This window comes from Leucoraja erinacea, chromosome 2, assembly GCF_028641065.1.
Source record: "Leucoraja erinacea ecotype New England chromosome 2, Leri_hhj_1, whole genome shotgun sequence".
Lineage (NCBI taxonomy): Eukaryota > Metazoa > Chordata > Chondrichthyes > Rajiformes > Rajidae > Leucoraja > Leucoraja erinaceus.
Window position 1 is genome coordinate 87,472,494 of NC_073378.1, and position 16,863 is coordinate 87,489,356.

Below are 16,863 nucleotides of genomic sequence, written 5' to 3' on the forward strand. Positions count from 1 at the left end.
GATCCCATGGATGGAGGCGATGGACCGGGCGGGCAGACCCTGGGTCCCGGACAAGCGGACACTCATTTTTTTCCCCAAATCATCCCGCGGGCTGGATTGCACCCCTTTGTGGGTAGTTAGACACCTCTGATAAAATACAAGCAGACTCCCCCTCCCACTATATTCCACCACTCACCCTGCCCAGGCACGCGGCGTTGAGGCAATGTATGTAGTGCAAATGGTCCCGCCCGGGCCCACTGCACACGCGCGGGGAGACGGCATCATTTTGCATCCCTCCACTTTTCTCTAAGCCTATAGGGCAGTTTTAGAATGATAATCTTCATATTACTAACAACATTCATTTCTTCCATGTTGTTGAGATTTCTCATCGAGCTACAACAACCTCTAAGAAATATCAAAAATTTCATATCTTCTGGCTCGATAACTAACCAAGCAAAGGCCTTCTTCATGTATGCATTAGCAATTTTAGCTAATGTTATTTCAGCAATTCTCTCGCCATTTGATAGCCCTCATCTGCAGGCAAATGCTGACAACTTTCAACAAGCTGCCGTGAATATCTGCTTGTGTATTGCTCCAGAAATCGTAAGCGATCTCTTTCATTAATAGTTTTCATTTCCACTCCTTCGTCAAACGCTATTATGAAAGTTTCATATTGCAAAGGATCACAGTCATACTTATTTCCATTGGAGGTAAGGTGGAAGAAAGGTTCTGCTGAGCTAGGAGCTTACTGATTTTAGTTTGATTCCTCACCAATTCATAGAATTCATGTTGAAATCCCTGGTTGGATACAGATGTATGGTGAACAGGCCTGTGCCAATCTTGGCTCATTTGATCCTGTACATTAGATCTCTGAGAAGAGTGCCGAGTTGCTGGCTCATAAGATGTTTGCTTCGGTCTGGCACCCTGTTGCTGGAATGAAATTTTGCCGACCCTCCATCCACTCAGTGCTAGCTCTGAGTCACGAGACCAGACTGGCTCTGGCCGTGGATTCAATTTAGCTGCTGCTTCCAGCTTAGATGCTTCCTTTTCTATTAAGGATCATTTCTTCTAAGATGCCTTCAAACCGCATCTTATACCATGACTTTCCAGTACCTCTTTCTGGCTCTTGACAACTGCCAATTTTGTGGCTAGTTCCAGCTTTTTTTTCTCTCTACTCAATTGCCTTCTTCGTTCCTCAAGTGCCTCAGCCTCTCTCCTCATCTGTTCCACATGTGCCTCAGCCTCTCCCCTCATTTGTTCTTCTAGTGCCTCAACCTCATGCTTCATTTCCAATGCGGCAGCTTGTAGTGCAGCCATAACTGCCTCAGCTTCCATATGGGCAGAGACCCTTGTGGTTGAACTGGCTACAGAACCAGATTTATATCTTGCGTGTTGCGACATTTGAAATAATATCTTGGGGTCTAATTTCTTCTTCCATTTCAGCACCTTGTTGCATAGCTTTTCCCTCTGTAGAGCGTAATGTTCGTGCCATGATTTCTGACAACCACTTCTCCGCCTCTTCCATGAAACCAAGGAAAAAAAAATTGCTCTCTTTCGATACCACTGTATTTGCCATTCACGTATTAAGTGTTTTTCTCCAACCTCACGGCAGAGGTCAAGTAATTGTTCCAGGTTGGCTTGTACTTTCCTTGCATTCTCTTCTGATCCCATTAGTTCCCTCTGGTATCCAATTGACTTGCTAACTTGCTTCCACAGCTTGTCTCTGCCCTTCCAGCATTTTTCCAGGTAACCTGCTTGTCCTTTTTCAGCTTGGTAATTCTCCTTTCTTATCTTCTCGCTTCTGGCTCCACATCTCCCTCCTGTGGCGATTCTACTTCATACTTACTTGCTAGCTGATCCATAATGATGAATTATACCCTTATCGCAATGTACCTTCAAGATCGTTTTTCAAACATGCTTGATTGTTGAAAAACAAAACAGGTTTTTCTTGAAAACACATCATTGATTCCAAGGTTACGGTCTTCTTAGCCACTATCTATGGTAAACAATCTTCGGCTGATCACACCTTGTAGAAGTTCATAACATCATTATTTCCATGGTCATATAGTCAGCGCTAATAGCTATCTTCACGTTTACCATAAACTATCTTCTCATGGCTGTTTTTCAATACTTCTTCTAGCGTATGGCGTGCACAGCCTAAAGTTGTAGGACAACTTGGTCTATTTGATCTTATTTGATTGTGCACGCCAGGTTGATTGCATTCGTCGAAACAGGGTGGACCACATGAAGGTTGCAATCTCCCACCGCTTTTCAATCCTGCATTCAGTACTATATCTGCAGGCTATCACTGCAGACTTTAGCTTTAAAAATTCTGTCTTTAAAGTTGACTTTCAAATATGCCCAACCCGTCTTACTCACGGTCCCAGGAATGAAGTCTTCAATCTTTGTTCTTCTGATGACCCAGGTTATACCCGGGTCAATTTGCTTACAACCAGCAGATTCTTTCCAAAATTCAAGCTCTAATCTCACCCGTAGAGATTCAGCTTTCTTCTTTCGTTCACTCCATTCGTAGAGCCACAGTTTTTTACTTCACTCATAAGAACAGTTTTTACTTCTTTAATGGCAATTTCTATACCTTCTCAGTCCAACTTCGATAGCCATTACTTCTCGGGAATGTGATGTAGCTGTAGTTTACGTACCCACCGTACTCTTATGATAGCAAAAACGAATCTTCCATACGTTGCTTGTTGATTAATTGGTCTTTATTGAAGTAATATATAACAAAGAAATAACTCATAACTTTCTGTTCTCAATAGCTGTTCCATTTGTGGCATATAAATCATATAAGAGTGTCTTCTTATGAGTGTGGCATCTCGTGTCTCGTGTGATCATGAGATTGTGGTAAAAACTGTTAAGGGCCTGTCCCACTAGGGGATTTTTTCGGCGACTGCCGACATCATTGGCTGACGTATCAGGTCACTGAAAAATGCGCGGCATGATGACATATGACGTGGCAGTTATGCGGCGTGATGATGTATGACCCGTGGTGTTTGTTCAAGTATTGCAACATTTTTTTTGTCGCTACTGGATTTTGAAATGTTCAAAATCTTTTGGGGACACTGATATGACGCTGGCAAAATCGTCAAGTGGGACAGGCCCTTTAGCCTTCACATCCCTCGGATCAAACTAAAAGTAAAATCTATGAGTCTGCGCTAGTCTCCTCCAAGGTAGACACACCCCTCTATGTATGAAATCCCACCTACAAAAGTACAGATAGATAAAAACTAAAAATATTAGACATGGCTATAATATGCTGACTTAAGCTTAATGGATCCTACACTCCACATAAGGCCTTAACAAAGTCTTGTACGATGACAACATAACATCCCAGCTTCTATACTTGATGTCCAGCATGCCAAAAGCCTTCTTTGCCACCCTGTCCACCTGTGACGCCACTTTCAGGAAACAATGTACGTGTATACCTCGGTCGCTCTATTCGGCAACACTCTCCAGGACCCTACTGTTCATTTGAATGTTCTAACCTGCTTTGAGGTTCCGAAATTCAACACATTGCACTTATCTAAATTAAATTTTAATTTGCCATTCATGGAGATATTTTGAAGGCTGAGAGGGAAAAGTAAAGGTCAGAGGGAAATGTTGGATGTAATGTATCTAGACTTTCAGAAAGCCTTTGTTAAGGTCCCGCACGGGAGACTGGTGACTAAAATTAGAGCACATGGTATTGGGGGTAGGGTGTTGACATGGATAGAAAATTGGTTGGCAGACCGGAAGCAAAGAGTAGGAGTGAACGGGTCATTTTCAGAATGGCAGGCAGTGGCGAGTGGAGTGCCGCAAGGCCCGGTGTTGGGGCCGCAACTGTTTACCATATATATTAATGATTTGGAAGAGGGAATTAGGAGCAACACTAGCAAGTTTGCTGGATGAAACAAAGCTGGGTGGCAGTGTGAACAGTGAAGAGAATGTTAGGAGGTTGCAGTGTGACCTGGACAGGTTGAGTGAGTGGCAGATGCGTGGCAGATGCAGTATAATATAGATAAATGTGAGGTTATCCACTTTGGCGGCAAAAACAAGGGGGCAGATTATTATCTCAATGGGGTTAGGTTAGGTAAGGGGAATGTGCAGCGAGACCTGGGCGTCCTTGTACACCAGTCACTGAAAGTTAGCTTACAGGTACAGCAGGCAGTGAAGAAAGCTAATGGCCTTCATAATAAGAGGATCAGTATAGGAGTAAAGAGGTTCTTCTGCAGTTGTATAGGGCTCTGGTGAGACCACATCTGGAGTATTGCGTACAGTTTTGGTCTCCTAATTTGAGGAAGGACATCCTTGTGATTGAGGCAGTACAGCGTAGGTTCACGAGATTGATCCCCGGGATGGCGGGACTGTCATATGAGGAAAGATTGAAAAGACTAGGCTTGTATTCACTGGAGTTTAGAAGGATGAGGGGGATCTTATAGAAACATAAAATTATAAAAAGACTGGACAAGCTAGATGCAGGAAAAATGTTCCCAATGTTTGGTGAGTCCAGAACCAGGGGCCACAATCTTAGAATAAAGGAGAAATCATTTAAGACTGAGGTGAGAAAAAAAAAATTTCACCCAGAGAGTTGTGAATTTATTGAATTCCCTGCCACAGAGGGGAGTAGAGGCCAAATCACTGGATGGATTTAAGAGAGAGTTAGATAGAGCTCTAGGGGCTAGTGGAGTCAAGGGATATGGGGGGAAGGCAGGCACGGGTTATTGATAGGGAGCGATCTGCCATGATCACAATAAATGGTGGCGCTGGCTTGAAGGGCCGAATGGCCTCCTCCTGCACCTATTTTCTATGTTTCTATGTCTATGTTTCTATGTTGGGAGAACTGTGAAGGTCAGGTAAAACTGTAGGGAAGATGGGGATTTGCCAGTTGATCGTGGACGTGGAGGAGTATGTTTATTGAACCTGGTGTTCACACACCTGATGAACTTGTTTGCAAGTGGCTCTTTTCACCTCTTACTTGATATAATTCACTTTTTTTAATTTTAATAACGTGTTTCTCATGTACTACGTAAATTGAATGGCATGAGGTGAAAAGAAAATTCTGAGATCCAAGCTCTTTTTAGTGCCTCCTAATTTACTCTTTCCTCGTTAGCAATGTCATTGCCAGATAAACATTCCATCTATCTCACCTCCACTTTGAACAGTGGGAATAGATCTCTCTCCTCCTACATTGCCCTTGGAACAGGGCCTCAAAAAAAGAATAATGGATCTCAAAATCTATCTTGCGTGTATTGCAGCTGTTCATCGTATCATAAATATTCTCTCTGATTGGTAGCCACAGGAAATATTTCCCTTAAGTGGAGCTGGATGTCTTAGAAAGACACAAATACTGCCCAATGTCCTCATCCATGCGGCCCAAACAAACATAGCATGTACCCAGGAAGTACAGGCATGTGTGGCATGTTTACTCTCATTTCTCACTTATTTTGAATGCAAACACATTTTCGAAGTGATTAGCTTTATTATTATGTAATTAAATTAATCTAATGTTATGTACTTTTCCTTACCTCTTACATTTTCCTGATGTAGACTGTCTTATCCATTTATTAGACTGCTGGTGGTCCCTCATCTACATTTTTTCACAATAATAGAAACATTAATTAATGTTTTCAATTTTTAGAGATTATTGACCTTGAAATTCATGTTCATAAGTTTTCCAAACAGAATTGAATTAGTTAATTCGCCCCCTCAAATCTACTCTACCATTCAATCATGGCTGATCTATCTTTCCCTCTCAACCCCAATCTCCTGCTTTCTCCCCATATCATCTGACACCCTTACTAATCAAGAATCTTTCAATCTCCGCCTTAAAAATATCCATTGACATGGCCTCCACAGCTGTCTGTAGCAATGAATTCCACAGATTCACCACCCTCTGACAAAATAAATTCTTCCTCATGGCCTTTCTAAGGGTACGTTCTTATATTCTGAGGCTATGGTCTCTGGCCCTGGACTCTCCAGATTTGCTCTATCCAGGCCTTTCGCTATTCGGTATGTTTCAATGAGATATCCCCTCATCCTTCTAAACTCCAGCGAGTACAAGCCCCAGTGCCTTCAAACGCTCATTATGTGTAAAGCCAATCATTCCTGAGATCATTCTCATAAACCTCCTCTGGACCCTCTCCTACGCCAGTAATTCCTTCCTCAGTTCTGCTCACAATTCTCCAACTGCAGTCTGACCAATGCCTATAAAGCCTCAGCATTACATCCCTTTTTTTCTAATTCTAGCCCTCTCTAAATAAATGTTAGCATTGCTTTTTCCTCCCTTACTAACAATTTGATTTGTTGGGAAATCTGCACCAGCATCCCCATGTCCCTTTGCACCTCCGATTTCTGAATTCTCTCCCCATTTAGAAAGTAGGCTATGCTTTTATTCCTACTACCAAATGCATGACTCCACACTTTGCTACACTGTATGTCATCTGCCACTCTCAACCCACTCTCCTAACCTGTCCAAGTCCCTCTACAGAATCCCCAAACTTCAAATAAAAATAAAGGTAGACACAAAATGCTGGAGTCACTCAGCGGGACAGACAGCATCTATCAAATAAAACTGATACATTGAGCCCCAATGACATAACCAACAAATATTTAAAAACAACATTAATAAGCATTAATCACATGCATAGTAATCGCAAAAACAACATTAACATTAATTAAATAGCAATCAATTGACAGCCCTGCTCAAAAACCCATCTAGGCAATGCTGTACCAAAATCACTTTCTAACCAGCATCACTTTCAGTGCAAATTTTCACAGAAAGCTTACGGATAAGTTCCAGAGATTATAAATAACCAGGACTGGCAATTTACCATTGCCCATAAAATATAACCCATTATTTAAATTGCAGTCAATTTAATGTTTCCCAAAAATTGAATGTGATATATATGTTTCACAACAATACTGATAATTTAAACTGTTAATTGTGAAGTTTTAACCGATTTCTAGCAAGAAGTTCCAAGTCACGTAGAACTCACCAAATTCTCTTTTGTCCTTGCCATTGATCTGTCTTGCATAAAATTTCTGCTCTTTCTGTTGTATGATCTATTCAATGCTAGAAAAAAAACACTGCATCAGACAAATGGTTAATCCAATATAGATGAATAAATGTTTGCTGCTCCAGATGTGACAGGATAGGCTGGTCAAATATAATTTATATTACTAAAAGTCTGAACTTGACCACTTCCTGTGTTCTGTATATTGATTTTACAAAAAAACGCTGCCACATACGGCTGTGATTTTTGGCCATCTTAATCAGAGTCCCCCTCCGCTGCGCAGGATGAGGATTTTTCCCATCGATTAAAAATAAAAGAGTTATTACAGTTTTAAAAATGTTGAGATTTTCTCTCCTGAAGGCCACGCCCCTTCCGGAGGGACTATGTAACCCAGAAGTGTTAAATGCCTCCTCAGTCAGTCTCTGCAAGATGGGGGAGCGAGAGGGTCACGTCTCTCAGTCTGAGCTGTGAATAACACTGAACACATGTTTACTAAGGTGTGAGTGGTTTTACTGATCTGTCAGTGCCTTTAATGTGGTTTGAAAATATAGTTTGCTAAAGCTGTTGTCTTTGGTTTGGAAATGCTGAAACTGTGTTGCCTTTGGTTTGGAAATGCTAAAGTTGTGTTGCCTTTGGTTTGGAAATGCTAAAGCTGTGTTGATTTTGGTTTGGAAATGCTAAAGCTGTGCTGCCTTTGGTTTGGAAATTGCCTTGCCTAATTAAAGTTGCCTTGCCTAATTAAAGTTGCCTTTCCTAATTAAAGTTGCCTTTCCTAATTAAAGTTGCCTTTCCTAATTAAAGTTGCCTTGCCTTCTATATAATTAAAAGTCTAATCTTGACCACTTCCTGTTTGCACTTTATATTGATTATAGAATAAACGCTACCACGTATGGCTGTGATTTTTGGCCATCTTACTCAGAGTCCCCCTCCGCTCATCAGGTGCCAAGGATTTTTCCCATCGATGAAAAATAAAAGAGTTATGTGTTTTAAAAATGTTGAGATTCTCTCTCCTGTCAATCACGCCATGAAGACCACACCCCTTCTGGTGGGAGGGGGAAATGACTATAAAACCCAGAAGTGTGGGCGTGGCTCTGTCTCTGCAGGATGGAGGAGGGAGAGGTCACGACTCACTGTCTTTAGTGGCCTTGCACCCTGCTTGAAATGGTATGAAACTGCACTTGAATTTGGTGGCTTTGCACCCTGCTTGAAATGGAATTTCAAGGAATAGTCGTGAGTCAACTGCCAGCCCACCATCCGTGAGTGAGTGAGCTGCCAGCACAACAGGCTTGAGTGACTGAGCTGCCAGCCCAAGAATCCATTTGGCCCACAATGTCCATACTAGCCCTCTGGGAACCAGTCCCTTCAGCCCACAACACCCATACTAGTGCTCCAGAAAGCCCCCCCACCCCCACCCACACTGGCCACCAATATTGGAATTGGTGGAGGTGGAATATTGCGTTGGGGGACCAGCCCTCCCGTGTGATGCTGGGATCCAACGGGTCCCACTTAATCTAGTACCTAATACAGTTTCCCACTTAATGATTGAAATCCTCATTGCAACTCTAACACGGATCCTTGCAATGATTTTCCCTGTGGCGAATAACAAGATGACCCTTTTGTAATTACTACAAGTGAACTAACTCTTTCTTGAGAATAATCATGGTTTTTTAGCATGCTCTCCTTTTCTCCAATGAAGGAGATAATGTTACAAAGATCGAGATGTGGTCTGCACATCAGAATCTTCCTACGTTGGAGTAGTAGCAAGAATTTATTTGCGCTGGTAAAATTGAATCCAGGACATCAAGACTGTGGTTGTAGAGTACTTCAAAGTTCTCTAGCAATCTCTCTGTACTTGATACTTTCCATACGCATCCACTTGTATCCTGGTAAGGTACATTATTGGGCCATAGATGGTCTAAGCAGCACTGAAGAACATAAGTGACGCAATGAAATACCACTGACATGGCCTCTTCAGCAATCATAGACCCCAAAGAACTAGAGTGGGAGCAAGTCAGGCATGAGTCCAAGGAACCGTCTCAGAAGAGATAGATGACATAGAGCCAGATGCCAGCAATTCCCTTCTTTTCTGGCCAGAAGGTGGCCAGAGGAATCACTTGCCAACATGGTGAGTCTATGACAATTTAATTTTTGTCACTTCACAGCATTGCTGGAGCTGCAACCTCTTGGCTTTGACATCAGCAAGGAACTTCCAATGGCAGTAATCCAGCTCCCTGAGATCTTACAGCACACCTGGATAAACAGGTGGTCGAAAACCTCTAGCTGAGTAACAAACTGGATAGGAAAATACTGGCTCACACTTGGTTTCAGAAAACTGAGAATATACACTGAACATCTCAGAGAAAGTACAAATTGCAAAATAGCATACTTAATATTTTCAAGCTGTCAATATAGATTGTTATTAATTTATTCATCTGGGTCTAGTTATGAACATCATTGGCAAGTCAAGCATTTATTTCATACTGTGTAAATGCCATTGAGAAGGTGTGGTGAGCTGCTTTCTCGAACTACTTCAGTCGCTCATCCCACATTGCCATTTTGTCCTTTGCAACAGAGATTGCTAGATTGGGAGACACTGATGAAGTCACCTATTTCTTCGTTCCATTGATGCTGCCTCACCCACTGAGTTTCTCCAGCATTTTTATCTACCTTTGTTTTTTCCAGCATCTGCAGTTTCTTCTTAAACCAATTGTTTTAGCAAGTAACTGCAGAGTATATTGCAAATTATACACACTGTAGCCATCGTGCACTGATGGTGAAGGAAGAAAATGTTTAGAGTAATTGATTGGATGCCTATCAAGTGGTTTTCTTTGTCCTGGAGAGTGATAATTGAACCCTCTGAACTGCTGTTAGAGCTGCATTCATTTAGGCAATGGTACTGGTTTAGTTTATTATTGTCATGTGTTCAATGAAAATATTTGTTTTGCATGCTATCCAATCAATCAGATAATACTGGACATAAATACAATTAAGCCAAACTCAAGTACAGTAGGTAGATCAAAAGGACAGATACAGAGTGCAGAATATAGAAGTATAGTTCCAGAAATAAGTCCAATGTCTGTAATGAGGTAGTGGAGTAGTGTACTGTAGCCTAGTTTATGGAAGGATCATTTAGAAGACTAACAACAGAGGAAAGAAGCTGTTTCCTGGTCTGGTGATGCATGCTTTCAAGCTTCTGTATTTTCTGCTGAACAATAGCAGGGAGAAGAAGGAATGACTGGATTAATAAAGGTCTTTGAATATGTTGGCTGCTTTCCCGGGCGAACATTAAGATTAGAATCAATAAGGTGGAGTCTTGTCTGTGTGAGGGACAGGGTCACATCTACAATTCTCTGCAATCTCTTGCAGTCTTATGCCGAGCTGTTCCTGAAAAAAGATGTGATACAAACCAACAATATGCGTTCAATGCTGCATCTGTAGAAGTTTGTAGGAGTCAGTGGAGACATGCTGAATTTCCTGTCTCCTGAGGAAGTAGTGATGTTGGAGTGCTTTTTTGGCTGTCACGTCAATGCGGCTGGTCCACAACAAGTCGTTGGTAATATTTACAACATGGAACTTTAAGCACTCAACCATTTCAGAAACTCACTCAAAAGCACTGACAATGAAAACACACTGACATAGTTCCAATTCATGTTGGTGTGCAATTTGGAAATGATCTTGCAGTGGTGATGTTTACAAGCTCTTGCTGTGTTTGTCCTTTGCAACAGAGATTGCTACATTGGGAGACACTGATGAAGTCACCTATTTCTTCGCTCCATTGATGCTGCCTCACCCACTGAGTTTCTCCAGCATTTTTATCTACCTTTGTTTTTTCCAGCATCTGCAGTTTCTTCTTAAACAAATTGTTTTAGCAAGTAACTGCAGAGTATATTGCAAATTATACACACTGTAGCCATCGTGCACTGATGGTGAAGGAAGAAAATGTTTAGAGTAATTGATTGGATGCCTATCAAGTGGTTTTCTTTGTCCTGGAGAGTGATAATTGAACCCTCTGAAGTGCTGTTAGAGCTGCATTCATTTAGGCAATGGTAGAACACTGAACATGCCTAACTTGGTTCATGCAAAGGTGGAAAGGTTGTTGGGTGTCAAGGGATGAGTCAGTCAGAGCAAGACACCAAGTCTCTAATGTGATCCTGCCACCATATTACTTTTGTGATTGGCCCAGTTGAGTTTCTGATCTACTGTGACCTCCATGAAGTAGATAGTAATGTACTTGGTTATGGTATTACAATTGAATATAAAATAACATTCTCTTTTAGCTTGGCACGTTTGTACAATGTATGTTACTTATTGTCATAGAATCATAAAGCCGGGAAACAGGCCTTCATCGCAACTCGTTCCATGCTGACCAAGATGTTTATTGAAGCTACTCCTATTGCTTCCATTGGCACCATTTCCCTTTAAACCTGTTTTAAACCATGTATCGTCCAAATAACTTTTAAACATTGCACCTCTACTACTTCCTCGAGCATCTTGTTCCATATACCAACCACGCTTGGTGCAAAAATGTTGCTCCTCACATCCCTTTTAGATATTTCCCTCGTGCTGTGTTTGCCAGTTTTAATTCCTTTTCCCTGGAAATGGATTGGCCTTCTATGTTATCGATGCCCCTCTCGATTTTATATACCTTACTAGACTAAGTGGGACCCATTGGGTCCCAGCATCACACAGGAGGGCTGGTCATCCAACGCAATATGCCACCTCTCCACCAATTCTAATATTGGTGGCCAGTGGGGTGGGGGGGGGCTTTCTGGAGCGCTAGTATGGGTGTTATGGGCTGAAGGGACTGTTTTCCAGAGGGCTAGTATGAAAATTGTGCGCAAAATGGATTCTTGGGCTGGCGTCTCAGTCAATCAAGCCTGTTGTGCTGGCAACTCACTCACTCATGGCTGGTGGGCTGGTAGTTCACTCACGGCTAATCCTTGAAATTCTATTTCAAGCAGGCCAACAAATTCAAGTGCAGTTTCATACCATTTGAAGTAGGGTGCAAAGCCACTAAAGACAGCGAGTCATGACCTCTCCCTCCTCCATTTTGCAGAGACTGAGCCACACCCCCCCACCGGAAAAGGTGTGGCTTTCATGGAGTGATTGACAGGAAATAGATTCTCAACATTTTTTTTAAAACTAATAACACTTTTATTTTTCATTGATGGGAAGAATTCTCTGCACCTGCTCAGCGGAGGGGGGCCGAGTAAGATGGCCAAAAATCACAGCCGTAAGTGGTTGCGTTTTATCTAAAATCAATATACAGTGCAAACAGGAAGTAAGTGCATTTACAGTAGTGCCTTTTAACTGCAAGCCAATGCACCCAAGCCACCATTTGCAGTAAGTAGTGCCTTTCAACTTCATGCCACCATTTGCAGTAAGTGGTGTCTTTCAACTTCAAGCCACACCCAAGCCATCATTAGCAGGAAGTAGTGCTTTTCAACTTCAAAGCTCCCAAGCCACCTTGCAGTAAGTAGTGCCTTTCAACTTCAAAGCTCCCAAGCCACCATTTGCAGTAAGTAGTGCCTTTCAACTTCATGCCACCATTTGCAGTAAGTAGTGTCTTTCAACTTCAAGCCACAATTTGCAGTAATAGTGCCTTTTCTACTTCAAGCCAAAGCTCCCAAGCCTCCATTTGCAGTAAGTAGTGCCTTTCAACTTCAAGCCAAAGCAACCAAGCCACCATTTGCAGTAATAGTGACTTTCAACTTCAAGCCAAAGCAACCAAGGCACCATTTGCAGTAATAGTGCCTTTCAACTTCAAACCAAAGCTCCCAAGCCTCCATTTGCAGTAAGTAGTGCTTTCAACTTCAAGCCAAAGCAACCAATCCACCATTTGCAGTTGGTGCCTTTCAACCTCAAGCCACACCCAAGCCACCATTTGCAGTAATAATGCCTTTCAACTTCAAGCCAAAGCTCCCAAGCTACCATATGCAATAAGTAGTGCCTTTCAACTTAATGCCACCATTTGAAGTTAGTGCCTTTCAACTTCAAAGCTCCCAAGCCACCATTTGCAGTAAGTAATGCCTTTCAACTTCAAGCCATTGCATCGAAGCCACCATTTGCAGTAAGTAGTACATTTCAACCTCATGCCACCATTAGCAGTAAATAGTGCCTTTCAACTTCACGCCAATGCACCAAAGCCACCATTTGCAGTAAGCAGTGCCTGTCAACCTCAAGCCACCATTTTCAGTAAGTAGTGCCTTTCAACATTAAGCCAAAGCACCCAAGCAATCATTTTGAATTAAGTAGTGTCTTTCAACTTCAAGCCACAATTTGCAGTAATAGTGCCTTTTCTACTTCAAGCCATAGTACTTCAAGCCAAGCAATAGACATATTTTTTGCAAGCTTAGAACCAATAGAGCCATTTTTTTGTAAGCTTTAGAACCAGTAGAGACACTTTTTGCAAACTTTAGAACCAATAGAGACACTTTTTGCAAGCTTTAGAACCAGTAGACATATTTTTGCCAGCTTTAGAACCAATAGACTCTGCACAATGGCAGTCAGTGGGGTTCAGTACACACTAACTATCTCCCCCGCACTCACGCTAATTGCCCCCCTTGATATTACATTAATATTATTAATTTGCTCCTTTTACCCCATAACCACACTATCTACTGATGCATACCTCCCAACTTGCAGTCACATCTAGAGAGGGGGGGGGGGGGGGGTGGAGAGTGAGTGAGGGCAGAGAGAGAAGGGGCAGAGACAGAGAGAGAGAGAGGGAGAGAAGCACAGAGAGGGAGGGGAGAGGGAGGGGGAGAGGAGGAGAAGATGAAGGGTGGGTGACGGGGGAAAGGTGTGGGAGGAGGGGAGGAGAGAGGGTGAGAGTGAGGGGGTGCTGAGAGGGGGGGAGAGGTGGGGAGCAGGGAGGGGAAGGGGTGGAGAGAAGAGGGTAGGGGATGTGGAGGGGAGGGGATTTAGGGGAGGGAGGGAGGGTGGGGGATAGGATGGAGGGGAGGAGGGGATAGGGGGGAGGGGGGAGGATAGAGGGGGAGGAGAGAGGGGGAGGGTGGGAGAGAGGGGGGAGGGAGAGAGGGGGAGGGTGGGAGAGAGGGGGGGGGGGAAGGTGGAGAGCAGGAAGGGAGAGGGAAGGGGGGTGGGAGGGAGAGAGGGTAGGCGGGTGGGGAGGGGGTTTAGGGGGGGGGAGGGGGGAGGGGGGTATGGAGGGGGGAGGGGGGGGGAGGAGGAGGGAGAGGGGATGGAGGGGGAGAGGAGAGGGGGGGGGGGGGAGAGGGGGGGAGGGGGGGGGGGGGGGGAGAAGGGGGGTGGGGGGGGGAGAGGGGGGGAGAGGGGGGGGGGGGGGGGGGGGGGGAGGGAGAGAGGGGGGGAGAGAGGGTGTGCTGAGAGGGGGGTGATGTGAGGGGAGGGGAGAGGGGGGGGGATGGGGGGAGGATGGAGGGGAGAGGGAGGGGGGGAGATGAGAGGCGGGGGGGAGAGGAGAGGAGACGGGGGAGGGGGAGAGAGAGGAGGGGGGGGAGAGAGGGGGGGAGAAGGGGGGGGGGGGGGGGAGAAGAGAGGGGGGGGGGAGAGGAGAGGGGGGGGGAGGAGAGGAGAGGAGAGGAGAGGGGGGGGAGAGGAGAGAAGGGGAGAGAGCCTTTTTACTTCAACTCAAAACCCCCCAAAAACAACCATTTGCAGGCAGTGCTTTTTTATTTCAAATTAACCATAACCATATTTTCATTTTCAAACCACATTAAGGGTACTTACTCACAAGTGTGAAGAAATTTGTTCAGTGTCATTCAGAGCTCAGAGTGACAGAGACTAATTGACAGAGCTCCATCTTGATGAGGGACTGATTGAGGCACACCACTTACTGGTTTTATAGTCCACCCCCTCCCTCCAGCAGGGGCACCAGAGAGAATGGGGAATTTTGTAAATACATTAATATCTCCATCATTTTTCATCGACGGGAAAAACCCTCGGCAGACATGCGGCGGAGGGGGACTCTGAGCAAGGTGGCTAAAAATTACGGCCGTAGGTAGCGGCGTTCTCTCGGAAATCGCAGCACAGAAGGCCAAAAGCGGTCAAGAACAGAGATTTAGTAATATAGATATATTGGTATAATAATATATAGTTTAAATGGACTGCAACACGGAAATAGGCTGCCCATCGTGTAATACGGACATTGGCCACTAGATGACGCTTATTTTCCCATCTCATTTTCTAATTAGTTTAATTAATTGATGTGCAACGTTTGGCAATGACGAGTTATGAGTTCCTTCTCAATTATATGTCATCTAAATCTGTGGAAAATGTCATGTAGTTTTGTGACTTGGGTCACGAAAACCTATTTCTAGACACATTTTTGATGCTTGGCCCACAGCCTATATGTACCTACACCCTCACATCTCCCTGTTCCACATCACTCTCCATGGCTCTGTCATTTACTGTGTAAATCCTGCTCTAATTTAACCTACCAACTCGCAATTGTCCAGGTTAAATTCCATCTCCTATTTCTTGCACCGCTTTCCTGGTGTATCTAGATCCTGCTGTAATCCTTGTTGACCTAGTTCACTGTCCACTACACCACCAATTTTGGAATCATCCATGAACCAACTAATTATGTGAACAACATTGTCATCCAAATTCACCATATAGATGACTAACAACAGAGTACAGGTTACATACAACAGGTCAATGTCCTTCAAACTGAACAACAACCCTCCACTATCAATAAGTATATTTTGTATTCACTTCGCTGTCCTACCCTGGACCCGATGAGATCTAGCCATCCCTCTAGCCTGTCATGCAGGATCTTATCAAAGGGCTTGCTAAAGTCCATGCCCTCGTCAATCTTCTTCATCACCTCATCAATAAACTATCAAATTTGTGAGTCACAGTTTCCCACGCCCAAAGCCAAGCTGACTATCCCAAGTTAGAGGCCCGGGGAACCGTTGGTGCGAGGAGGGGTTGCCTGGAGCTGTGAGTATAAAAAGCGCGGGGCTTGCTTCTGCAGAGGCCTGGGGAGCCGTTGGTGCGAGGAGGAGTTACCCAAATCTGCAACGTTCCATCTCACTTCCAGAGAAGGAGTCTGGTGGAAGCCTCTGATTGGTGGAAGAGGACTAGAGGAAGCTGCTGATTGGCTTGTATCCCGGGTAAGGCTTTATTGTATTCGAATAAGGGGGAGAATGAGGGCCAGGACAGTTTACTGTTCTGGATGTCAGATGTGGGAGGTCATGGAGTCTGAGTGCTCTCCAGACGTCCACATCTGCGCCAGGTGCGTCGAGATGGGGCTCCTAAGGGACCGTGTTAGGAACCTGGAGCAGCAACTCGATGACCTCTGTCTGCTCAGGGAGAGCGAGGAGGTCATAGAAAGGAGTTACAGGGAGGTGGTCACTCCAAGACCACGGGAGACAGAAAACTGAGTCACAGTTAGGAAGGGAAATGGGCAGAGGCCGGGCCTGGTGAGTACCCCGGTGGCTGTACATCTTGAAAATAAGTACTCATGTTTGAGTAAGGGTGGGGGAGACAGCCTACCTGGGGGTAGTGACAGCGGCCGGGCCTCTGGCACAAAGACCGGTCCTGTTGCTCAGAAGGGTAAGGAAAAGAAGAGGAGAGCAATTGTAATAGGGGACTCTATAGTCAGGGGGTCGGATAGGCGATTCTGTGGACGTAGACAGGAGACCCGGATGGTAGTTTGCCTCCCTGGTGCCAGGGTCAGGGATGTGTCCGAACGTGTCCAAGAAATCCTGAAATGGGAGGGAGAGGAGCCTGAGGTTGTGGTACATATAGGTACCAACGACATAGGTAAAAAAAGAGAAGAGGTCCTGAAAGAAGAACTTAGGGAGTTAGGTAGAGAGTTAAGGAGAAGGACTGCAAAGGTAACAATCTCAGGATTACTGCCTGTGCCACATGACAGTGAGAGTAG

General features: G+C 44.3%; 1 protein-coding gene across 1 annotated transcript in view; it reads right to left on the bottom strand.

Moving 5' to 3' along the window:
• The window catches only part of LOC129712134 (zinc finger CW-type PWWP domain protein 2-like), a 75,660-nt gene that overhangs the window by 26,797 nt on the left and 32,000 nt on the right, over positions 1–16,863 (bottom strand). The window contains exons 5-6 of the mRNA XM_055660352.1: positions 6,972–7,048; positions 5,502–5,563 (exon numbers count right to left, since the gene is read on the bottom strand). Coding sequence (XP_055516327.1) covers positions 5,502–5,563; positions 6,972–7,048 — 139 coding nt within the window. The remainder of the gene's footprint in view (positions 1–5,501; positions 5,564–6,971; positions 7,049–16,863) is intronic.